The following is a 17,500-nucleotide window of genomic DNA, read 5'->3' as shown; positions in this document are numbered from 1 at the left end:
GAATATCTTTTTCCATCCCTTACTTTCAGTCTGTATGTGTCTCTAGGTCTGAAGTGGGTCTCTTATTAACAGCATATATATGGGTCTTGTTTTTGTATCCATTCAGCCAATCTGTGTCTTTTGGTGGCAGCATTTAGTCCATTTACATTTAAGGTAATTATCAATATATATGTTCCTATTCCCATTTTCTTAATTGTTTTGGGTTCGTTATTGTAGGTCTTTTCCTTCTGTTTTGTTTCTTGCCTAGAGAAGTTCCTTTAGCATTTGTTGTAAAGCTGGTTTGGTGGTGCTGAACTCTCTCAGCTTTTGCTTGTCTGTAAAGGTTTTAATTTCTCCATCAAATCTGAATGAGATCCTTGCTGGGTAGAGTAATCTTGGTTGCAGGTTTTTCTCCTTCATCACTTTAAATATGTCCTGCCAGTCCCTTCTGGCTTGCAGAGTTTCTGTTGAAAGATGAGCTGTTAACCTTATGGGTATTCCCTTGTGTGTTATTTGTTGCTTTTCCCTTGCTGCTTTTAATATGTTTTCTTTGTATTTAATTTTTGACAGTTTGATTAATATGTGTCTTGGTGTATTTCTCTTTGGATTTATTCTATATGTGACTCCCTGTGCCTCCTGGACTTGATTAACTATTCCCTTTCCTATATTAGGGAAGTTTTCAACTATAATCTCTTCAAATATTTTCTCAGTCCCTTTCTTTTTCTCTTCTTCTTCTGGAACCCCTATAATTCCAATGTTGGTGCGTTTAATGTTGTCCCAGAGGTCTCTGAGACTATCCTCAGTTCTTTTCATTCTTTTTTCTTTATTCTGCTCTGCAGTAGTTATTTCCACTATTTTATCTTCCAGGTCACTTATCCGTTCTTCTGCCTCAGTTATTCTGCTATTGATCCCATCAAGAGTATTTTTAATTTCATTTATTGTGTTGTTCATCATTGCTTGTTTCATCTTTAGTTCTTCTAGGTCCTTGTGAAATGTTTCTTGAATTTTGTCTATTCTATTTCCAAGATTTTGTATCAGTTTACTATCATTATTCTGAAGTCTTTTTCAGGTAGACTGCCTATTTCCTCTTAATTTGTTAGGTCTGGTGGGTTATCTTGCTCCTTCACCTGCTGTGTGTTTTTCTGTCTTCTCATTTTGCTTATATTACTGTGTTTGGGGTCTCTTTTTTGCAGGCTGCAGGTTCGTAGTTCCCGTTGGTTTTGGTGTCTGTCCCCAGTGGCTAAGTTTGTCCCCACAGTGAGCTACAGCCAACTCCTGCCTCTCCAGGACACTCTCCAAGATCAGCAGGTAGGTGTTGCCCAGGCTCTTATGAAGTCACTGCTTTTTCCACTGGGTCCCAGTGCACATGAAATCTTGTGTGTGCCCAAGAGTGACATTTCTGTTTCCCCCAGTTCTGTGGAGTTTCTGCGATCAAGCCCCTCTGACCTTCAAAGCCAAATGCTCTGGGGGCTCCTCCTCCCAATTCCATATCCCGATAGTAGGGAGCCTGACCTGGGGCTCAGAACTCTCACTGCAATATGATTATTTTACAGCTTGGGGGTCGCCCAGCTGGTGGGTATGGGATTTGATTATATCGCGAATGCAATCCTCCTACCGTCTCATTGTGGCTTCTTTTTTGTCTTTGGAAGTTGATTATCTTTTTGGTAGGTTCCAGTCATTTTTGTCGATGGTCGTTCAGCTGTTAGTTTTGATTTTGGTGTTTTCATGAGATGGGTGAGCTCAGGTCCTTCTACTCTCCCATCTTTCTGGGGATCTCTCTGAGGGTTCTGTCAAAATGCAGATTCTAAATCTTTAGGTCTGCAGTAGGACCTGAGAGTCTGTGTTTCTTCCAGGCTCCCAGAAGAGGTAGCTAATATTGGTCTGTGTGCTTTGAGCAGCAAGACTGTAGTGAGGATAACACCAAGCTTCTGAAAGGAATTTGTCTTAAATGATAATACTGTTACTGGTTTGTTCTTAAAGGATATAAGACACAGATGAACATCCATGTGGAACAGCTGTGTAGGGCAGGGCTTGGGGAAAGTGTGCAGAGCTTCAATGACCTCTCTGGGCACCCCTGCTTGTTCCCCTCCCTAGATGCTCCCCGCTTGTTTCTGTAATTTGCAATTCACTGAAAAGAACAGCATTAGGATTTGGAACCTGAAGAGCCTTAAGACCTAACTCTGTGCATGTTTGTGGACATGTGTGCAGGCGCAGTGCTAAGTTACAAGCATCCTTATTTCACAGCTGTACTAACATATTAACGGTCTCACCTATTTGTGAGAATAAGACATTCGCATGCCTCTAAAATGTATGGTGCTTTTTCTAAAATACTCGATTTGGACACTACAATTTTAATCAAGTTATGTCTAAGTTGCAGTGCACCTGTATGAATTGTTTTATGCCCGTGGGTAAAGTGTATCATGTTTTGGAACTAGAAAGCATGGAGGTATGAGGAGGTATTTCTCTTACCCCAGAAACATCTGTTAGACATCTGCCCTCTCCTTTGGGTGGATAGCTCTACCTCTCCTCTCTTCGCCATCCCTGTTCCTTGTGAAGTGAAAATTAACACTTCAGTAACAGAGGCACAACACAATACCCAAGGAGATTGGACTGCAGCTCTGAAGTCATTGATTGTTGGGCTCAAACGGGGCAGGTCTGCAGCTTCAAAGGGCCTTTCTTTTATACTCAAGGGAGAGAAGGTTAAGAAATAGTGGAAAAGTAGAAGAAATCTTTCACATTAACAAATCTGTTTTTTAAAAAAATAAACAGAAAAAAAACCATTACTTCCCATGACTACAGATTATATTACTGAAATCTCCATTTTTTAAAAGAGTAACCCATCATGGTGGTTCTTTGCTGGATAAGAGGCCATGGTGGAAAAATCAGTCACAACCAGTCAGTCCTTTCTACTGTGGGTCCCAGCAGAACTCTGAGAGTTGGCTAGTGTTGTTAACCACAGAGACCTGCATTATGTAAGACTTTTTTTCAGAGAGATTGTGATTCAGTTTCTTTTCTACACATCATGGAGAATCATCTTTATGGTAAGGTGAAAATCATCAGAAGAGTATGTTGACAGCAATGTCCAGAAAGTCTTTAAGATGAGTGAATAGTTGTACCTATGGTAACATTAAAAAAATCTTGGGTCAGGCTCTGTCGCAGGGTACTTCTAGAAAATTACTACTTATGATTTAGTTGGTGCATGTTAGGAAAGCAAGTTATATTTGTTAATCTAAGAAGTATGAGTAGGAAGACCATAGAGATTAGATTGTTATGTGTCCATGACTCTGTTTTTTGAGTGGGGTGAAGAATAGATGGGTTTTGGTGAAAGAACAAAATTCTTACTACTTTTTCCTGATCATTATGGGTCTATTTCAAAATTTTAAGGATGACAACCTAATGATAGGTTATGGACAATTCGAGCTCTTGTTCTTCTCTGATTCTTCTCTGATTTCTCTCTTTGATCACAGTGAGCACTGGTTGAGGGTCACACTCTTTGGTGTCCACTTCAAGAGGTTACAGAGGCCTCCTGCTCCTCAGGGTCACTGTACTGCCTCACAACCCCACTGGCTGCCATTCATGGAACACATATGAGTGTGGCACCCCTTGGAGTTGTCACCGTGGCAACCCAGACACAAAACTATAAATGTGTCAACGGCAAAAACCTTCATTAAGCAGAAATAAAACCTGTGGTCAATATGTATTTTTTTCTTTTAGTCTAAAGGAAGTTCTGAACAGAATATTAACCGAGATTACATCACAAAAACTTTAAATGTATTTACAGAGTGAATAAGTTACACAGATAAACTTTGAATATGTTTCTAATGTGCAACAGGTTTACATGCACACAGCTAACACTTGACAGCATTAAGTTTAAGGAGAAAACTTAAGAATGGCCCTTTACATATATATTACAAATAAAATGACATTTCTTAAGAAACAAAGTAACAATTCATATTTTACCATTAAGATTCTACTTCCAGCTATCCAAACGAATATTAAAATATGCATGCGTAACAGGTGGAAAGAAAGACTTGGAATTTATAATGTTGAATGTCTTTAACTTTTTTCTACAAAATGGCCAAGTTGGTTAAAATTAACACTCATCATTCTGTAGTATAAATATGCTCATAAAAGCAACCTTATAGTAAAAAGCAGCCAAGATCCTTTAAAAAAAGGTCTCTCTGGACCATTTTTGGTGCGAGGGTCCTAATCACAGACCCCTGCAAAGAGATCCAGGGCTTTCGAAACAGTAGCCTAGCAACATAAGAAAGGTACTTCCTAGCAGCTCCTTTTAGATACAGTAATTGTATTCAAATTTCAGTGTACATTAAATTGTCCATTTACAATTCCCTTTTCATATATACAGGCTGTCAGCTTTTGACCGTCTTACAGTTTGCAGTGGCCAGCTTCATTCTGCCTGCCCCTTCCTCAGCCCACCAAACAAAGAAAAAAAAAAAAGGAAAGAATGTACAAGTTTTAGAATATAAAATATTTTTAGCAAAGAAAACATTGCACTTTTGCCAATCTAAAATTGTTTCTAGAAAGGAAGGTACTGTTCAGAGTAGTCGGCTTTGGTATGCAATGGAAGTCACATCTTCAGTAGTGAGTTGCATTTGCTCAGTAAAATAACACATATGTGCCACACAGCATGACGGATGGAGGCTGTTCCAGAATGTCCTATGCTACCTTGTTTCTTATAGTATTGCTACACGTGGGAAGTTCTGCCATCCTCTTTAGAAAAAGTACTACAGGTAACAAGAGGGAGAACAGTCTGACCAAGCCTTTTGAAGGCTGAGAAGACACTGAATGACGTCACCCCAGCATGGCAGCACCCCCAGCTTGGCACCCATGGGGGATGGAAGGCTCCTGTCAGAGACTAGTGCCGGAAACACTGGAGTCTGGAAGGAAAGCGGTGAGGACCCGGTAGCTCTGGGCCCTGCGGATCATGTCCCGGATCTCCATGTTCAGCTCCATCAGTTTGGTGCAGATCTCGGTCAGGCTCTGGTTAGACCCCACCAGTGCGTAAGTACCTGTTTGTCCCAGAGTTTGATGACGGAAATAAATATTCAGTAGTGTCTGGACTTCATCGTCAGAGCTGCTTCCAAAGATGTCATTGGGCCACAGACTTCTGCAGTCAGAAAAGAAGAGCAGATTAGAGGCACTATTATTCACAAGTTTGAGAGGTTATGAGTCTTTATTAGTATAAGAAAATTGCTTTTAATACAAAAGCTTTTGTTGAGATATAATTCACAAACTATACAATTCAGCTATCTAAAATATATAGTTCTGTGGCTTTTTTAGTAATATTCAGAGTTGTGCAGACATCACATGATCAGTTTTAGAATATTGAATATTATTGGTTTTGATAAAATATCTAAAGTAAAAAAATATCAGAATGGAATCCCATAATCTTAAAATATTTATTTGCTATAGCATTCTGGTTACAATGAATGTGAATATACTATCAAAATGTAGGAAGAAAAAACCCAAAGAGGCTACATTCAAATAATTAGTTTTAAAATTATGTTGGCATATACTTTGAAGCGTTTGAACATTTTAGAGATGACCAGAACCGAAACCAACACTTCAAACAATAAGTCCTGAAATCTGATGTTTCTGGCATGGTAATGGGAAGCATCTGAGAAGGGTTTATATAAACATCTCGGTGTTCCTTCCGTAGTGATTTAGTCCCCAACCATGACAAAGTAACTAACTATTAGGCATGCATTTCCTTTAACCGTCTCTAAATAGAAATAGTAGCATCACCTGCATTCCCGGATTTGCCGTAAAGCCTTGCCAAGTTCGTTGTTCTTCAAGCACTCGAGCATGGACTGGATGGCTGCTTCAGTGGACGTGAAGGTCGGCTCAGACCACACCCCCTCTATGTAGAGAGGGTCAGCTGTGATGGCTGCAGTAGCCTCCTTCAGGTTTTTCTTTAGGTCACTCAGTTCCCTGGACATATTTAGCAGCTGTTAAAAAAAAAAGTATTTTTACTGTATTTAGTTGCAGGCTGGATTTTACATCCCCAAAGTAAAAAACAATTTGACTGTATGAGGTCTGGTTAAGCAGAAGCTTAATATCTCGGTAAACTAAAATAAGACAGATGAAACCGTACTGCGTGGTATATGTAGGGTTATGGGGCTGAATGCGTTGTATTCAACTATATCAACAGTTGGGATGCTCTCCTTATATAAAAGATCAACTCCTTTTAAAATGTCGTCTATTTAAGCAGAAGGGCATACATAGAAGTAAAATGCACAAGGGAACAGGCGCGGGAGTTGGCTAAAGCTGGGTTTATTAGATGCCAGTTCTGCATTCTTGACTACTGCATAGTCAAGTAACCAAACTTTTATGCGCCTTAGTTTTATCATCTGTGAGATTGAAGATATTACCCACCTCTCAGGTTATTTTAAAGGTTAAACAAACAGCTTGGTACAAATTACCCACCTCTCAGGTTATTTTAAAGGTTAAACAAACAGCTTGGCACGAAAGTGCCCAATAAATTTAATTATGAACACAGATGCTGTTTGAAGAATAAACTTTTCTCCCTACTCCTATGCCACGGGAAAAGATGAAAGACATAATTTTAAGAGGGAGGAGGAAAAATCTCAATGTAATGTTAGTATTCATGTTACAGGTAAGAGAGATTTTCCCTCAGAATTACTGGAACCAAAAGATTCTGAGTTGTTAAAAAGTAAATCGTAAAGAGAACCTGTGTCACTTCTTAGGGCCTCCAAAGTGTAGAGCGGGAGACAGCTCTTTTGCAGTTTGACCTCAAGAGCATTTAAAAGAAACTGAGATTAATTTAAAGGTTTTTTTGTTTCCCTTTGTCATGTAAGCTGAGGAGGCCCAGTTTCTTTGAAAAGTTCATTTACCCAGCATCTTTACCTGTCTTCATTCCCAGCTTGCTCACTGTACAAGGTATAGAACTGAAGCCCTCAAGGACTGTCTTCACACAGATGCCGATTAAATACAACTCTGTACCCCAGCGCCAGGTTCAAAATTCAAGGAGGTAATCCTTTTACATAAGTTGTTAGAGTGTCTTAGACATATAGTTTTTTTTTTTTTTTTTTTTGCGGTATGCGGGCCTCTCACTGTTGTGGCCTCCCCCGTTGCGGAGCACAGGCTCCGGACGCGCAGGCTCCGGACGCGCAGGCTCAGCGGCCATGGCTCACGGGCCCAGCTGCTCCGCGGCATATGGGATCCTCCCAGACCGGGGCACGAACCCGTATCCCCTGCATCGGCAGGCGGACTCTCAACCACTTGCGCCACCAGGGAGGCCCTAGACATATAGTTTTTAAGTGTGAAAGTGAATTTCTTATTTTAAATCTAGGTTAAGTTTTAAATTATGTGTGTGTAAAGTATTTAAAACTTACCTAGATTTAAAATAATTAGGGAAAAATTCACTTTAAATTTATTAGATTTTAAATAATTATATACACACACACAGTATGCAACATGTAATTTACTACTCTTAAGTGAAACATGAATTACTTTTTTAATATGGAAAATGACATGTGAATTGCATGTGCACTGTCCTCTAGTTTTGGAGCAAAGAATGGACTGAGGTTTCGGTTCCTACTTTACAGAAGAGCAAAGCTTATCTTGACAATGGGGCAAATCCCAGTCATCAACTGTCTTCTTTTATCTGATAATTTGTGATTCTGTGGAGGAAAACTCGTTTGTGAAGAGCTCTTCATAAACAAAGATGTCTGACTCCTGTCTCCCTTGAAATTGGGATCTGTGAAAGGACAGTTGACCCTTGAACAACTCGGGGTTAGGGGCACAGTCTAACTTTGCCCCCCCCACCCCTAGAACTTAACTACTAATAGCCTCCTGTTGACCGGAAGCCTTACTGATAACACACAGTCCATTAATACATATTTTGTATATTATATGTATGTCTATGTATATTTTATGCAGTCACGACATATCTATTTCTAGGTATGTTTGCGAGATTTTTCAAATTTCCAATATATTTATTGAAAAAATCCACATATGTAAGTGGACTCACAGTTCAGACTCATGTTGTTCAAGGGCGAACTGTATATTTAAAAACTATAGTCACTTTCCTTTTTTCCACACTGAGTAATAACTATGGTTAAATGGCTGTCATTCTGTCTCCTCCTCCCCTACCTCCAACTCAGACATGAGGTTTCTGGGTTCCATCCTCACTCCGCTGCTTGCAATGGGATTGTTTCATGGACTCATGACTGTTCCCTGACAGTTAGCACATCTGCACCTTTAGCAGCAGATCCTTGTATTTAACTACATGCAAGATGGGATCTAGCAGGCAGAGTTGGTCACTGACGAGCAGGCAGGAGCTGTGGATGTACAATTGTCTCAGGCCTCCTCTGACATCCCTCTCTTAGCTGTGGCACTGTGGTTACATAGTTCATCTGAGAGGGGACCTGAGCATCGTCCGCCACTCCTCCCTCTCTTCCCCCCACAACCCAATCAGTTTCAGTGACCTTTTGTCCTAAAATATCTCCCACGTTTCCTCCCTCTCCTTACTTAGCACTTCTGTCCTAGTTCAAACTCTCACCTCTTATCTGAGCTATTTCCATGGCCTCGTAACTGACTGGTCTGTCTGTCTCCAGTCTAGCTGTCACCAAATCCACCCTCCACATCCCTGCCGTGAAGATCTAACTAAAATACTCACAGGTGCAGCTCTTGCGTGATCTCACCTCACTTATCTCTTCCGCCTTTGTCCATCATTACTTTTGGTTTGCATTTTATAGTCTAGCAATCCTCAACTGCCCGTACTTGTAGTTCCTTTCTCTTTCTCACTACCATGTTTATGCCCACGCTGTTGTTTCTTACTGGAACATTCCTCCTTACCCCCCACTTCATCTAATTCTAACTCATCCTTTAAGAATCAGGTGTGACCTCCTCCAGAAAGTTTCCTCTTTCAACCTCCTTGTCTCCAGATGAACTAGGCACTCACCCTGAGCTTCCACAATATCCAGTGTACGCCACCACTATTTCATCTACTACACTGCAGTAGTAGTTTTTCAAGTCTAGGAAAAATTTGGCTCACTCAGAAGCTGTATGCTCAAGTTACTTTACCTTTTACATTAAAAATATTAATGCATCCAGATGCTAAGCAGAGCAGGGAAGCTGAAGAGAATCAAACATCATGTAGTTATTTCCTTTATACCTCAATGTAGGATCAAGTATGAACAGCTAGAGGTAAGAAAAACCGTAACACAAGGAGCTTTTTCAAATAAGGATCCCCAGACACAGGGCCAGGGGGAGGCAAGTGAGGCCCTGGGCACAGCATTCAGGGAGGGGCTCACCCTCAAGGTCGTCCTTGTATTTTGTGTCCAGGTGTCACTTGCCTCACCCTAGTCCTGGCACTGCCACATGAGCACGGAAATAAATATAAGACACTGGTATTTAAGACTTGTGTTTGAGTGAAAGGATTATGTGGGAACAAAATCACTTGGACATTTATCAACTGGCAGGAGGGAGAACAAAAGGAAAGCAGTGATACTCATGGCAGGACCTGGGGTCGGGAGTGGGCAGGCTCACCTCTGGCATGGAGCTGACTTCGTGCACCTGGCCGATGAGCTTACAGTACGACTGAAAAAGCAGCAGCAGCTGGAAGTGTAGCTTATACAACCTCTGACACAGTTCCAGTTGCTAAAGAGAGAATTTGCATGGGAAGAAAGAGTTATTAAGGGTCATTCTTGTATAGTAAGTGAAATCTTAGTGGAGACTAAGGCACCTTTTTTTTTTTTTAAATCAAGGAACCATAACTAGTTGTTACCATTCTAAATAAAACAGCTCCTGGAGGATGACTAATTAGAAAGTAGTAGCTAGCTATCAAGGGACTTAATGAACTGCCAAATTTCCATTATATTTGCCAATTAAATTACAGGTTTAATAGCTACAAATTATAGCTGTAGTTGTCTTAATTTTTATAAGCTATACATCTTTCAACACAGTTTCTTTTTATTAAAAGTACATTTGAAAGGCACAGCATTAAGTGGCTCTAGGTGTTAAAGTTATAAATCCAGCAGACACTTGGGAGGTTATTCCTTGTGACAAGTCTGGCTGCCATTTAGGGTGTCGGCACTCATCCTAAAGTCAGTGCAGACACAAGAGTCACGTGACTGTCTAAGGTGCTGCATCAGGTTTAATGATGATGCTTCTACTCAGTGCTCAACAAATTTGTTGAATTAAAGCGATATAAAAAGGGCCCAAAATGCTTACAAAAAGGAGAAATCATGAAAGCATGCAAAACTTTCTGTGGAAAGAATGTTAAAAAATATGCACACAAAATGGCCCTGGAGCTCTACAGACACCTCTGGAATTGAAAATGTTTTCATTATATAGCTTACATGTACTGCAAGGGAAGAATAAACCATGAGTAATTCCAACACCAGTGATCATAGTACTCTTTGAGCTGTATCTGCTCAATGGCCTCTAAACTTTGCCTGTTTTATCCCAAGAAAGGGTTAGCTCCTAGGTAGCAGATGGGATTCTGCTAGAGGAAAAGGACAGCCTTCACTAGATAGAATTTAATGGCTCAGCAGTCACCACTGAAAGTGGGTGAGATATGTGGCTTAAACCAAACACTTCACTGTTCAGTTTTCAAATGTGGTGAAGTAAGGATAAATAGGCCTTTCTTTCACTAATGGGCTATAAAGAACTCAATAAGAACTGAGAGCCACTGAAGTGACTTAAAATTGTTCCCCCCAAATCAGTTTAAGGAGAGAAATGACAAGCATTTAAATTTAGATTTTTAGGAAGCATATTCCATTAATAGTATTATTAACATACTCTTGACCCTAATTTTATTTATTTATTTATTTTTTTGCGGTATATGGGCCTCTCACTGTTGTGGCCTCTCCCGTCGCGGAGCACAGGCTCCGGACGCACAGGCCCAACGGCCATGGCTCACGGGCCCAGCCGCTCCGCGGCATGTGGGACTTTCCCAGACCGGGGCACGAACCCGCGTCCCCTGCATCGGCAGGCGGACTCTCAACCACTGCGCCACCAGGGAAGCCCTTGACCCTAATTTTAAAAGTGACTAAAGTTCATGCTAAGACCATGATGGGTGGAGTTTTCTTTCTCCTCTCTCCCTGGCCCTTAGGGGGAAAAAACAATTCTACTTAGATTTATTTGATCTCTCCATGCTGGTAACCAGCCTAAGTGTAGAGAAGCAGCTACACTCATTTGCTAACCCAAACTAGATGTTTGGTTGTTTTAGTAACACATTTATGATAATTTAAACTTGCCTTTGTGGAAACCTTTTCAAAATCTGGTATAAAAGACAACTGCCAGAGGCTCTCAGACAAAAAAAGTATTGTTTAAAAACAAAATGTTACCTTTCACAATTTAGGGTGGAACCTAGCTATGAAAACTCTGACTTTTCTAAGTGTCAGATAATGGTAGTTGTTTCTAAAAATATTCTAGTGATAACATGAGAGTTCATAGCAACATAGGTTTCTACTTTGGGAGGAAAGCAGCCCAGAATGCTAATAAACTACATGTCTCAGTCTACCAAATAAAAGAAAATGAAACAAAAAAGGGAAAACATGCTAAGAGATATAATAGTAACAGTAAAAATAAGATTGTTATGGGTCCATGCCTAAATGGACAAAGAGTATGAAAGAAAGTTAACTTACTGCAAGAGATTCCATTTGCTACACAGCAAGCATGGCACAGGAAACAAAGGAAAGGAAAGAAAGTACAGGGTCAGTGTAATGCATGCAACAGAAAGCACGGCCCTCTTCTAAGAGCAGAACCGTCAGCCGTCAGCCGTATTAGCATCGCTTGCCCCAACGTGATAAATGGTTGCAAATGTTGTACCCATTCAACATGCACAGCAGTCCAGTTAAAAACAAGCTCTAATGGGAAACATGTCATTGAAAAAACATAATTTGTGATCTTTTAGGTTCTCTGATTAGTTCATTTAGACTTTGTCAGTCTTAGAGACTGTAAGTGAAAACTTATATTGCTTGAAGATTTTAGTGTTTAAATGTGAATAGTAACATAGTAAACATAGTAAAACTGTGAGGAGACCAACTGATTAATCTGAAAGAACTACAGCCCCAAACAAATTACACTATTGCTAAGTTAAGGCAGAGTCTTTAATATGTTTGGCTTCATATCTACTACACTATGACTATCCAGTTAGCATAGGATATAATTAACAATCTAAGTGGCATTTTCTTTAGAGTCAGATGGCCTTCCACGTTGAGAATATTTTACAGGACTGCTAGATGTTGTTACTTCAAAGGACTGAACACTGTCTTTATACTCCCAAACAAGTGTGAGATATGACAAGTAATCTTACATTTTAGTTTTTATAATTTTTTCCCCAGTAGACAATTTCTAAAAGTAATCTAGAACTGATGTTAGTCTAGTAAATTTGTAACTGGGCCATGTTACAGATTACACAACCCGAGGTATTTACTATTTTCAAGAAAACTTTAACTGTGCTAGAAGTTTTTTTTTTTTTTTTTTTTTTTTTGCGGTATGAGGGCCTCTCACTGTTGTGGCCTCTCCCGTTGTGGAGCACAGGCTCCAGACGCACAGGCTCAGGGGCCATGGCTCACGGGCCCAGCCGCTCCGCAGCATGTGGGATCTTCCAGGACCGGGGCATGAACCCGTGTCCCCTGCATCGGCAGGCGGACTCTCAACCACTGCGCCACCAGGGAAGCCCAAGTTAAAAGCTTTTGCACAGCAAAGGAAACCATAAACAAGAAGAAAAGACAACCCTCAGAATGGGAGAATATATTTGCAAATGAAGCAACTGACAAAGGATTAATCTCCAAAACATACAAGCAACTCAAGCAGCTCAATATCAAAAAAACAAACAACCCAATCCAAAAATGGGCAGAAGACCTAAATAGACATTCCTCCAAAGAAGATATACAGATTGCCAACAAACACATGAAAGAATGCTCAACATCATTAATCATTAGAGAAATGCAAATCAAAACTACAATGAGATAATCATCTCACATCAGTCAGAATGGCCATCATCAAAAAATGTACAAAGAATAAATGCTGGAGAGGGTGTGGAGAAAAGGGAACCCTCTTGCACTGTTGGTGGGAATGTAAATTGATACAGCCACTATGGAGAACAGTATGGAGGTTCCTTAAAAAACTACAAATAGAACTACCATACGACCCAGCAATCCCACGACTGGGCATATACCCTGAGAAAACCATAATTCAAAAAGAGTCATGTACCAAAATGTTCATTGCAGCTCTATTTACAATAGCCAGGCCATGGAAGCAATCTAAGTGTCCATCAACAGATGAATGGATAAAGAAGATGTGGCACATATATACAATGGACTGTTACTCAGCCATAAAAAGGAACAAAACTGAGTTATTTGTAGTGAGGTGGATGGACCTAGAGACTGTCATACAGAGTGAAGTAAGCCAGAAAGAGAAGAACAAATACCATATGCTCACACATATATGTGGAATCTAAAAAAGAAAAAAAAATGGTCAGAAGAACCTAGGGGCAAGTCGGTAGTAAAGATGCAGACCTACTAGAGAATGGACTTGAGGATACAGGGAGGGGGAAGGGTAAGCTGGAACGAAGTGAGAGAGCGGTATGGACATATATACACTACCAAATGTAAGGTAGATAGCTAGTGGGAGGCAGCCGCATAGCACAGGGAGATCAGCTTGGTGCTTTGTGACAACCTAGAGGGGTGGGATAGGGAGGTGGGAGGGAGGGAGACGCAAGAGGGAAGAGATATGGGGACATATGTATATGTGTGACTGATTCACTTTGGTATAAAGCAGAGGCTGACACAGCATTGTAAAGCAATTATACTCCAATAAAGATGTTAAAAAAAAAAGTAGCATAACCATTCTTGTTTCTCTGTATTCTGCTCTGAAGCCAGTTCTTTGCTTATGATGTAGCCAGTTAGGTAAAAATCTGAGAAATTTTCGACATGTCAGAAGAGAAGTCACAGTATACTATATTAACTATAATTTTCATCGTGTTTAATCTCTGAAAGTCACTGGTTTAAACTAAATTGGATAAAATTTAGAAAATCTAGCCAAATGTTGAAGCTTTCCTACTCAGTATTACATAGATCCATGTAATCTCCTAAGCAGGTGGGTACAGTATGTACTCACCTGTTGCTTAAATCACTTGGCTCTGACACATTCATGACTATTGCATTATATTTGTTGAGTAGTTTTTTGGACCTTGGTCATGAATATCTTTCAAAGATTTGAAAGAATCTCAGATTCTTTCAAAGATTTGAAAGAATGCTCAGAATAATTGGCAACATCAAACTATTCCAGAAGATAGAGAATCTGACTTAAAAAAGAGAGCTGGAGTGAATCAATGGAGGGTAAGCAGTGCTCTGAGGTCAAACATTTGTTGGGTTTTGCTTTGGGATGGAAGCCAAATGATAGCTCTAATCAGAAAAATAATCTCTCTTCCAACTCTGGATATAAGATCAATATTGAGATGGACTGACACTGTCATTTCTCCTCAAGGCCCACCCTGAAAACAATTTCTCATCCTCTGAAGGATGCACACTCTAACATGCTTTTCTAGGTGTGACAATGTAATTACAAGGTGACCTCTCTGCCTAGACCCATCAGCAGCCCCCTAACTTGTCTTCCCAAATCCATGCTTGCCCACTTCAGTCCATTTCCACAGGAGAGTGGGCGAGCCCCGCTCTGATCACACCCACCTGTTACAACTTTTAATTGCCCACCATTGCTGTTAAGACAAGCACCCAAAGCCCTGCACGGTCTGGCTTGTGCAGCTTCTTCAGACTTAAACTTTTCTCCCTGTCACTGTCTACATGCCCAGCCCCACAGGCTCTCGTCAGTCCTTGGAAAGGGCCAGGTTCCCTCCTGCCTCAGGACCTTCACACAGGCTCTCCACCCACCCCTCTGCACTCTAGCTCAGAGCCGAGATCTCCACTTAGATGGCACTCTGTGGAGAAGCCATCCCAGAACTGCCCTCCTGGTAGGCCAGGTTCTCTTGCTGTATTCTTTCACAGCTTTATTGTTCCTTCCTTTCCTTAATGGCGCTTGTCACGGTTTACACGTGTATGACTGTTGGTTAACGTCCATCTCCCTGAACAGATCAGAAGCTCCACCCGGGGCAGAATTCACTGTTGTACCCACCACGGGGGTCACAGGAGTAACTGCAGAATTGAATGATCTTAATCTGTTCACACTTTTCTGCCCAGTTTCCTTTACAATATGACGTACGTTTATAAGCCAGCTGGTCTGAGGTGTGTACTTAAAGCAATTCTAAATGAGGGAAAAAAAAAAAGCCTGAGTGATTGCTGAAAGGTCAACAAAGACTTTCTTCATTGAAGGAACTAAGTGGTTCAGTGAAGAAGTAATGACATTTGGTTTTATATTCTGAATGAAGAATAGATTTATTAGGAAATGGTTAGTATAGTTAGTGTCCAGCAGAAAGGTTATTTTCATACTTCTACTTTTCCAAAAAGAAGACCGCCCCGTCCCAAATCCCATCAACACAGTCATGCTTGGCGCGAATGTCATTCTTTCTTACTCTAGAGGTGTCGTGTGAATGTATGGGATGACCCATTCTGCCTCTTCCTTTTTCAAGTTCCACGCTTCTTGGGTAGATCAACACCAACACACAAAGTCAGAGCACAGAAAAGATAAACTCTAACGGGCTTTTATTACCTTTTCTTCTGAGTCCCCTGGTTGACAGGTAATTACTCCATCTCTTGATCCTCCTGCAAACGTTGCCTTACAGTTTGCAAGCCACTGTTGTCAGAAAGAGATACAGACATAGGTAAATTCAGTGACGTCCTAAGGATGTTTTTACAGTCAATTCTGTCAGGAAAAATAGATTAAGCTTCTAATCACAGGAAAATAAAATTTTTATGTAACGACTTTTGGAAAACTTTTTGGTTAAAGATTAATAATTTGAAATTAAAATATCTGCTTAGATGGGTTCAGTGATGGTCATTTAAAAATTTCAACATTTATCATTTCAGTGTTGTGATGTATCACCCTGAAGAATGGTCTCACCAGACCATTCCAAATTTATGTATAGATTAAATTCACATATGGTTAGAAACCTTTCATACGACTGAGGTTAGGAGACAGGTCCAACACTTCCTCGCAGGCTGGGTCATCCTGGACAACGCACCCTGACTCACGGCACACCTTCTTCTCTGTTATTTTCAGGTGGCTTCTCGGAGGCAGGTCTATTTCACTGTAAGAAAGGCTATTATAGTAATAGCCCAGCTATTTAAAGATTCTGCCGGTCTTAAGTATCTGGACTAGTAACCAGTATAGATGTGAAAGGAACCTTTGGGCAGAAAACAATAAGCACTGAAGAATGGAAACTCACACTTGACATCAAAAGACTGGCTCGTTCACCAACCAGAATGAAAGGATTACTTTTATTAACTGATGACTGAGAAGCTGGAAATCAGTGACAGCGAAAGAGCCACAGAAATAGAAGACAAGGGGAATTGTTGCAGTAGAATGTCAGAGCTCTCTCTGACAGGTCATGAGATAACAACAAGAAACAAAAACCCAGTAACTTTAGAATGAATATCTTCTATGTACGATGCACTCGTGCTGGGCAGTTTACATATATTATTTCTATTTTAAAGGCAATATTGTGTTGTGGTTAAGAGCACGGACCTTTGAATCCCACAGACCTGGGTTTCAATACCACGATGCTACCTCTTAGCTAATGAGAATAATAATAGCAACTCCCAGGGCAGTTGTAAGCATTACATGATTTAAGTTAAGAGATGTAACTCTTATCAGGTTGTTGGATACATAGAAAGGACTCAGGAAATGACAGCTGCTATGACTGTTATAGTCGTTATGTTCTTACAACAGTTCTGCAAATTAATTACTATTATCACTATCTTATAGATGATGAATCTGAGATGAGAGGAGGTAACTTACCCAAGGTCACTAACCCTTAAGTAACTGAGCTGCAATTTGAACTCAAGTCCACCTGACTTAAAAATCCATGCTCTTTTTACAGTGACTGGTATATGATAGGAAGTGCTCCATGGAAATTACACATGGAAGTTGTTGGAGATCAGGGGGTTTGCATGGATGGTTTCTGAATCACTTCTGGCTCTAACATTTTACAATTTACATCTTTGAAGGAAGAAAAAAGTAAAGAGCAGGAGCCGAGGCCAAGAGAAACTATGGAGACAGGGAGAAGCAGCTACCGAGAGTGGTTAAAAGGAAAAGAGAGATGAGATCCGTCTCAACCAGTTTTGGGTGAGGCGAACACTGGAAGGAAGTAATTAACAATTTTAAATTTCTGAGAAAAGAAAAGTTATAATGTTGATAAACTGACATATTAAGCAGATACCCACTTTCCCCAATTTCTTGGTAGGGAAATTATAGGGCTAAAATCGAAAGCTGAAAAATTTCTCTTTTGTAGGTATCATTTTTATATAATCCATAGTACTGACAGTTCTGTCACCATTAAGTTGGAACTGTAGTCCTTCAGAGAAGAATAGATGAAATCTGTCTTCTCCCAAAAGAGCCTCTCTTGGGTAAA

General features: G+C 40.4%; 1 protein-coding gene across 1 annotated transcript in view; it reads right to left on the bottom strand.

The window, feature by feature from the left end:
- Positions 1–3,992: 3,992 nt before the first annotated feature.
- Positions 3,993–17,500, bottom strand: part of FRY (FRY microtubule binding protein) — a 323,927-nt gene continuing 310,419 nt past the window's right edge. The window contains exons 58-61 of the mRNA XM_060079899.1: positions 15,640–15,723; positions 9,514–9,624; positions 5,746–5,948; positions 3,993–5,107 (exon numbers count right to left, since the gene is read on the bottom strand). Coding sequence (XP_059935882.1) covers positions 4,849–5,107; positions 5,746–5,948; positions 9,514–9,624; positions 15,640–15,723 — 657 coding nt within the window. The 3' untranslated portion in view covers positions 3,993–4,848. The remainder of the gene's footprint in view (positions 5,108–5,745; positions 5,949–9,513; positions 9,625–15,639; positions 15,724–17,500) is intronic.

This window comes from Mesoplodon densirostris, chromosome 17 (assembly GCF_025265405.1).
Source record: "Mesoplodon densirostris isolate mMesDen1 chromosome 17, mMesDen1 primary haplotype, whole genome shotgun sequence".
Taxonomy (NCBI): domain Eukaryota; kingdom Metazoa; phylum Chordata; class Mammalia; order Artiodactyla; family Ziphiidae; genus Mesoplodon; species Mesoplodon densirostris.
This window is presented reverse-complemented; position numbering and strand designations above follow the sequence as displayed.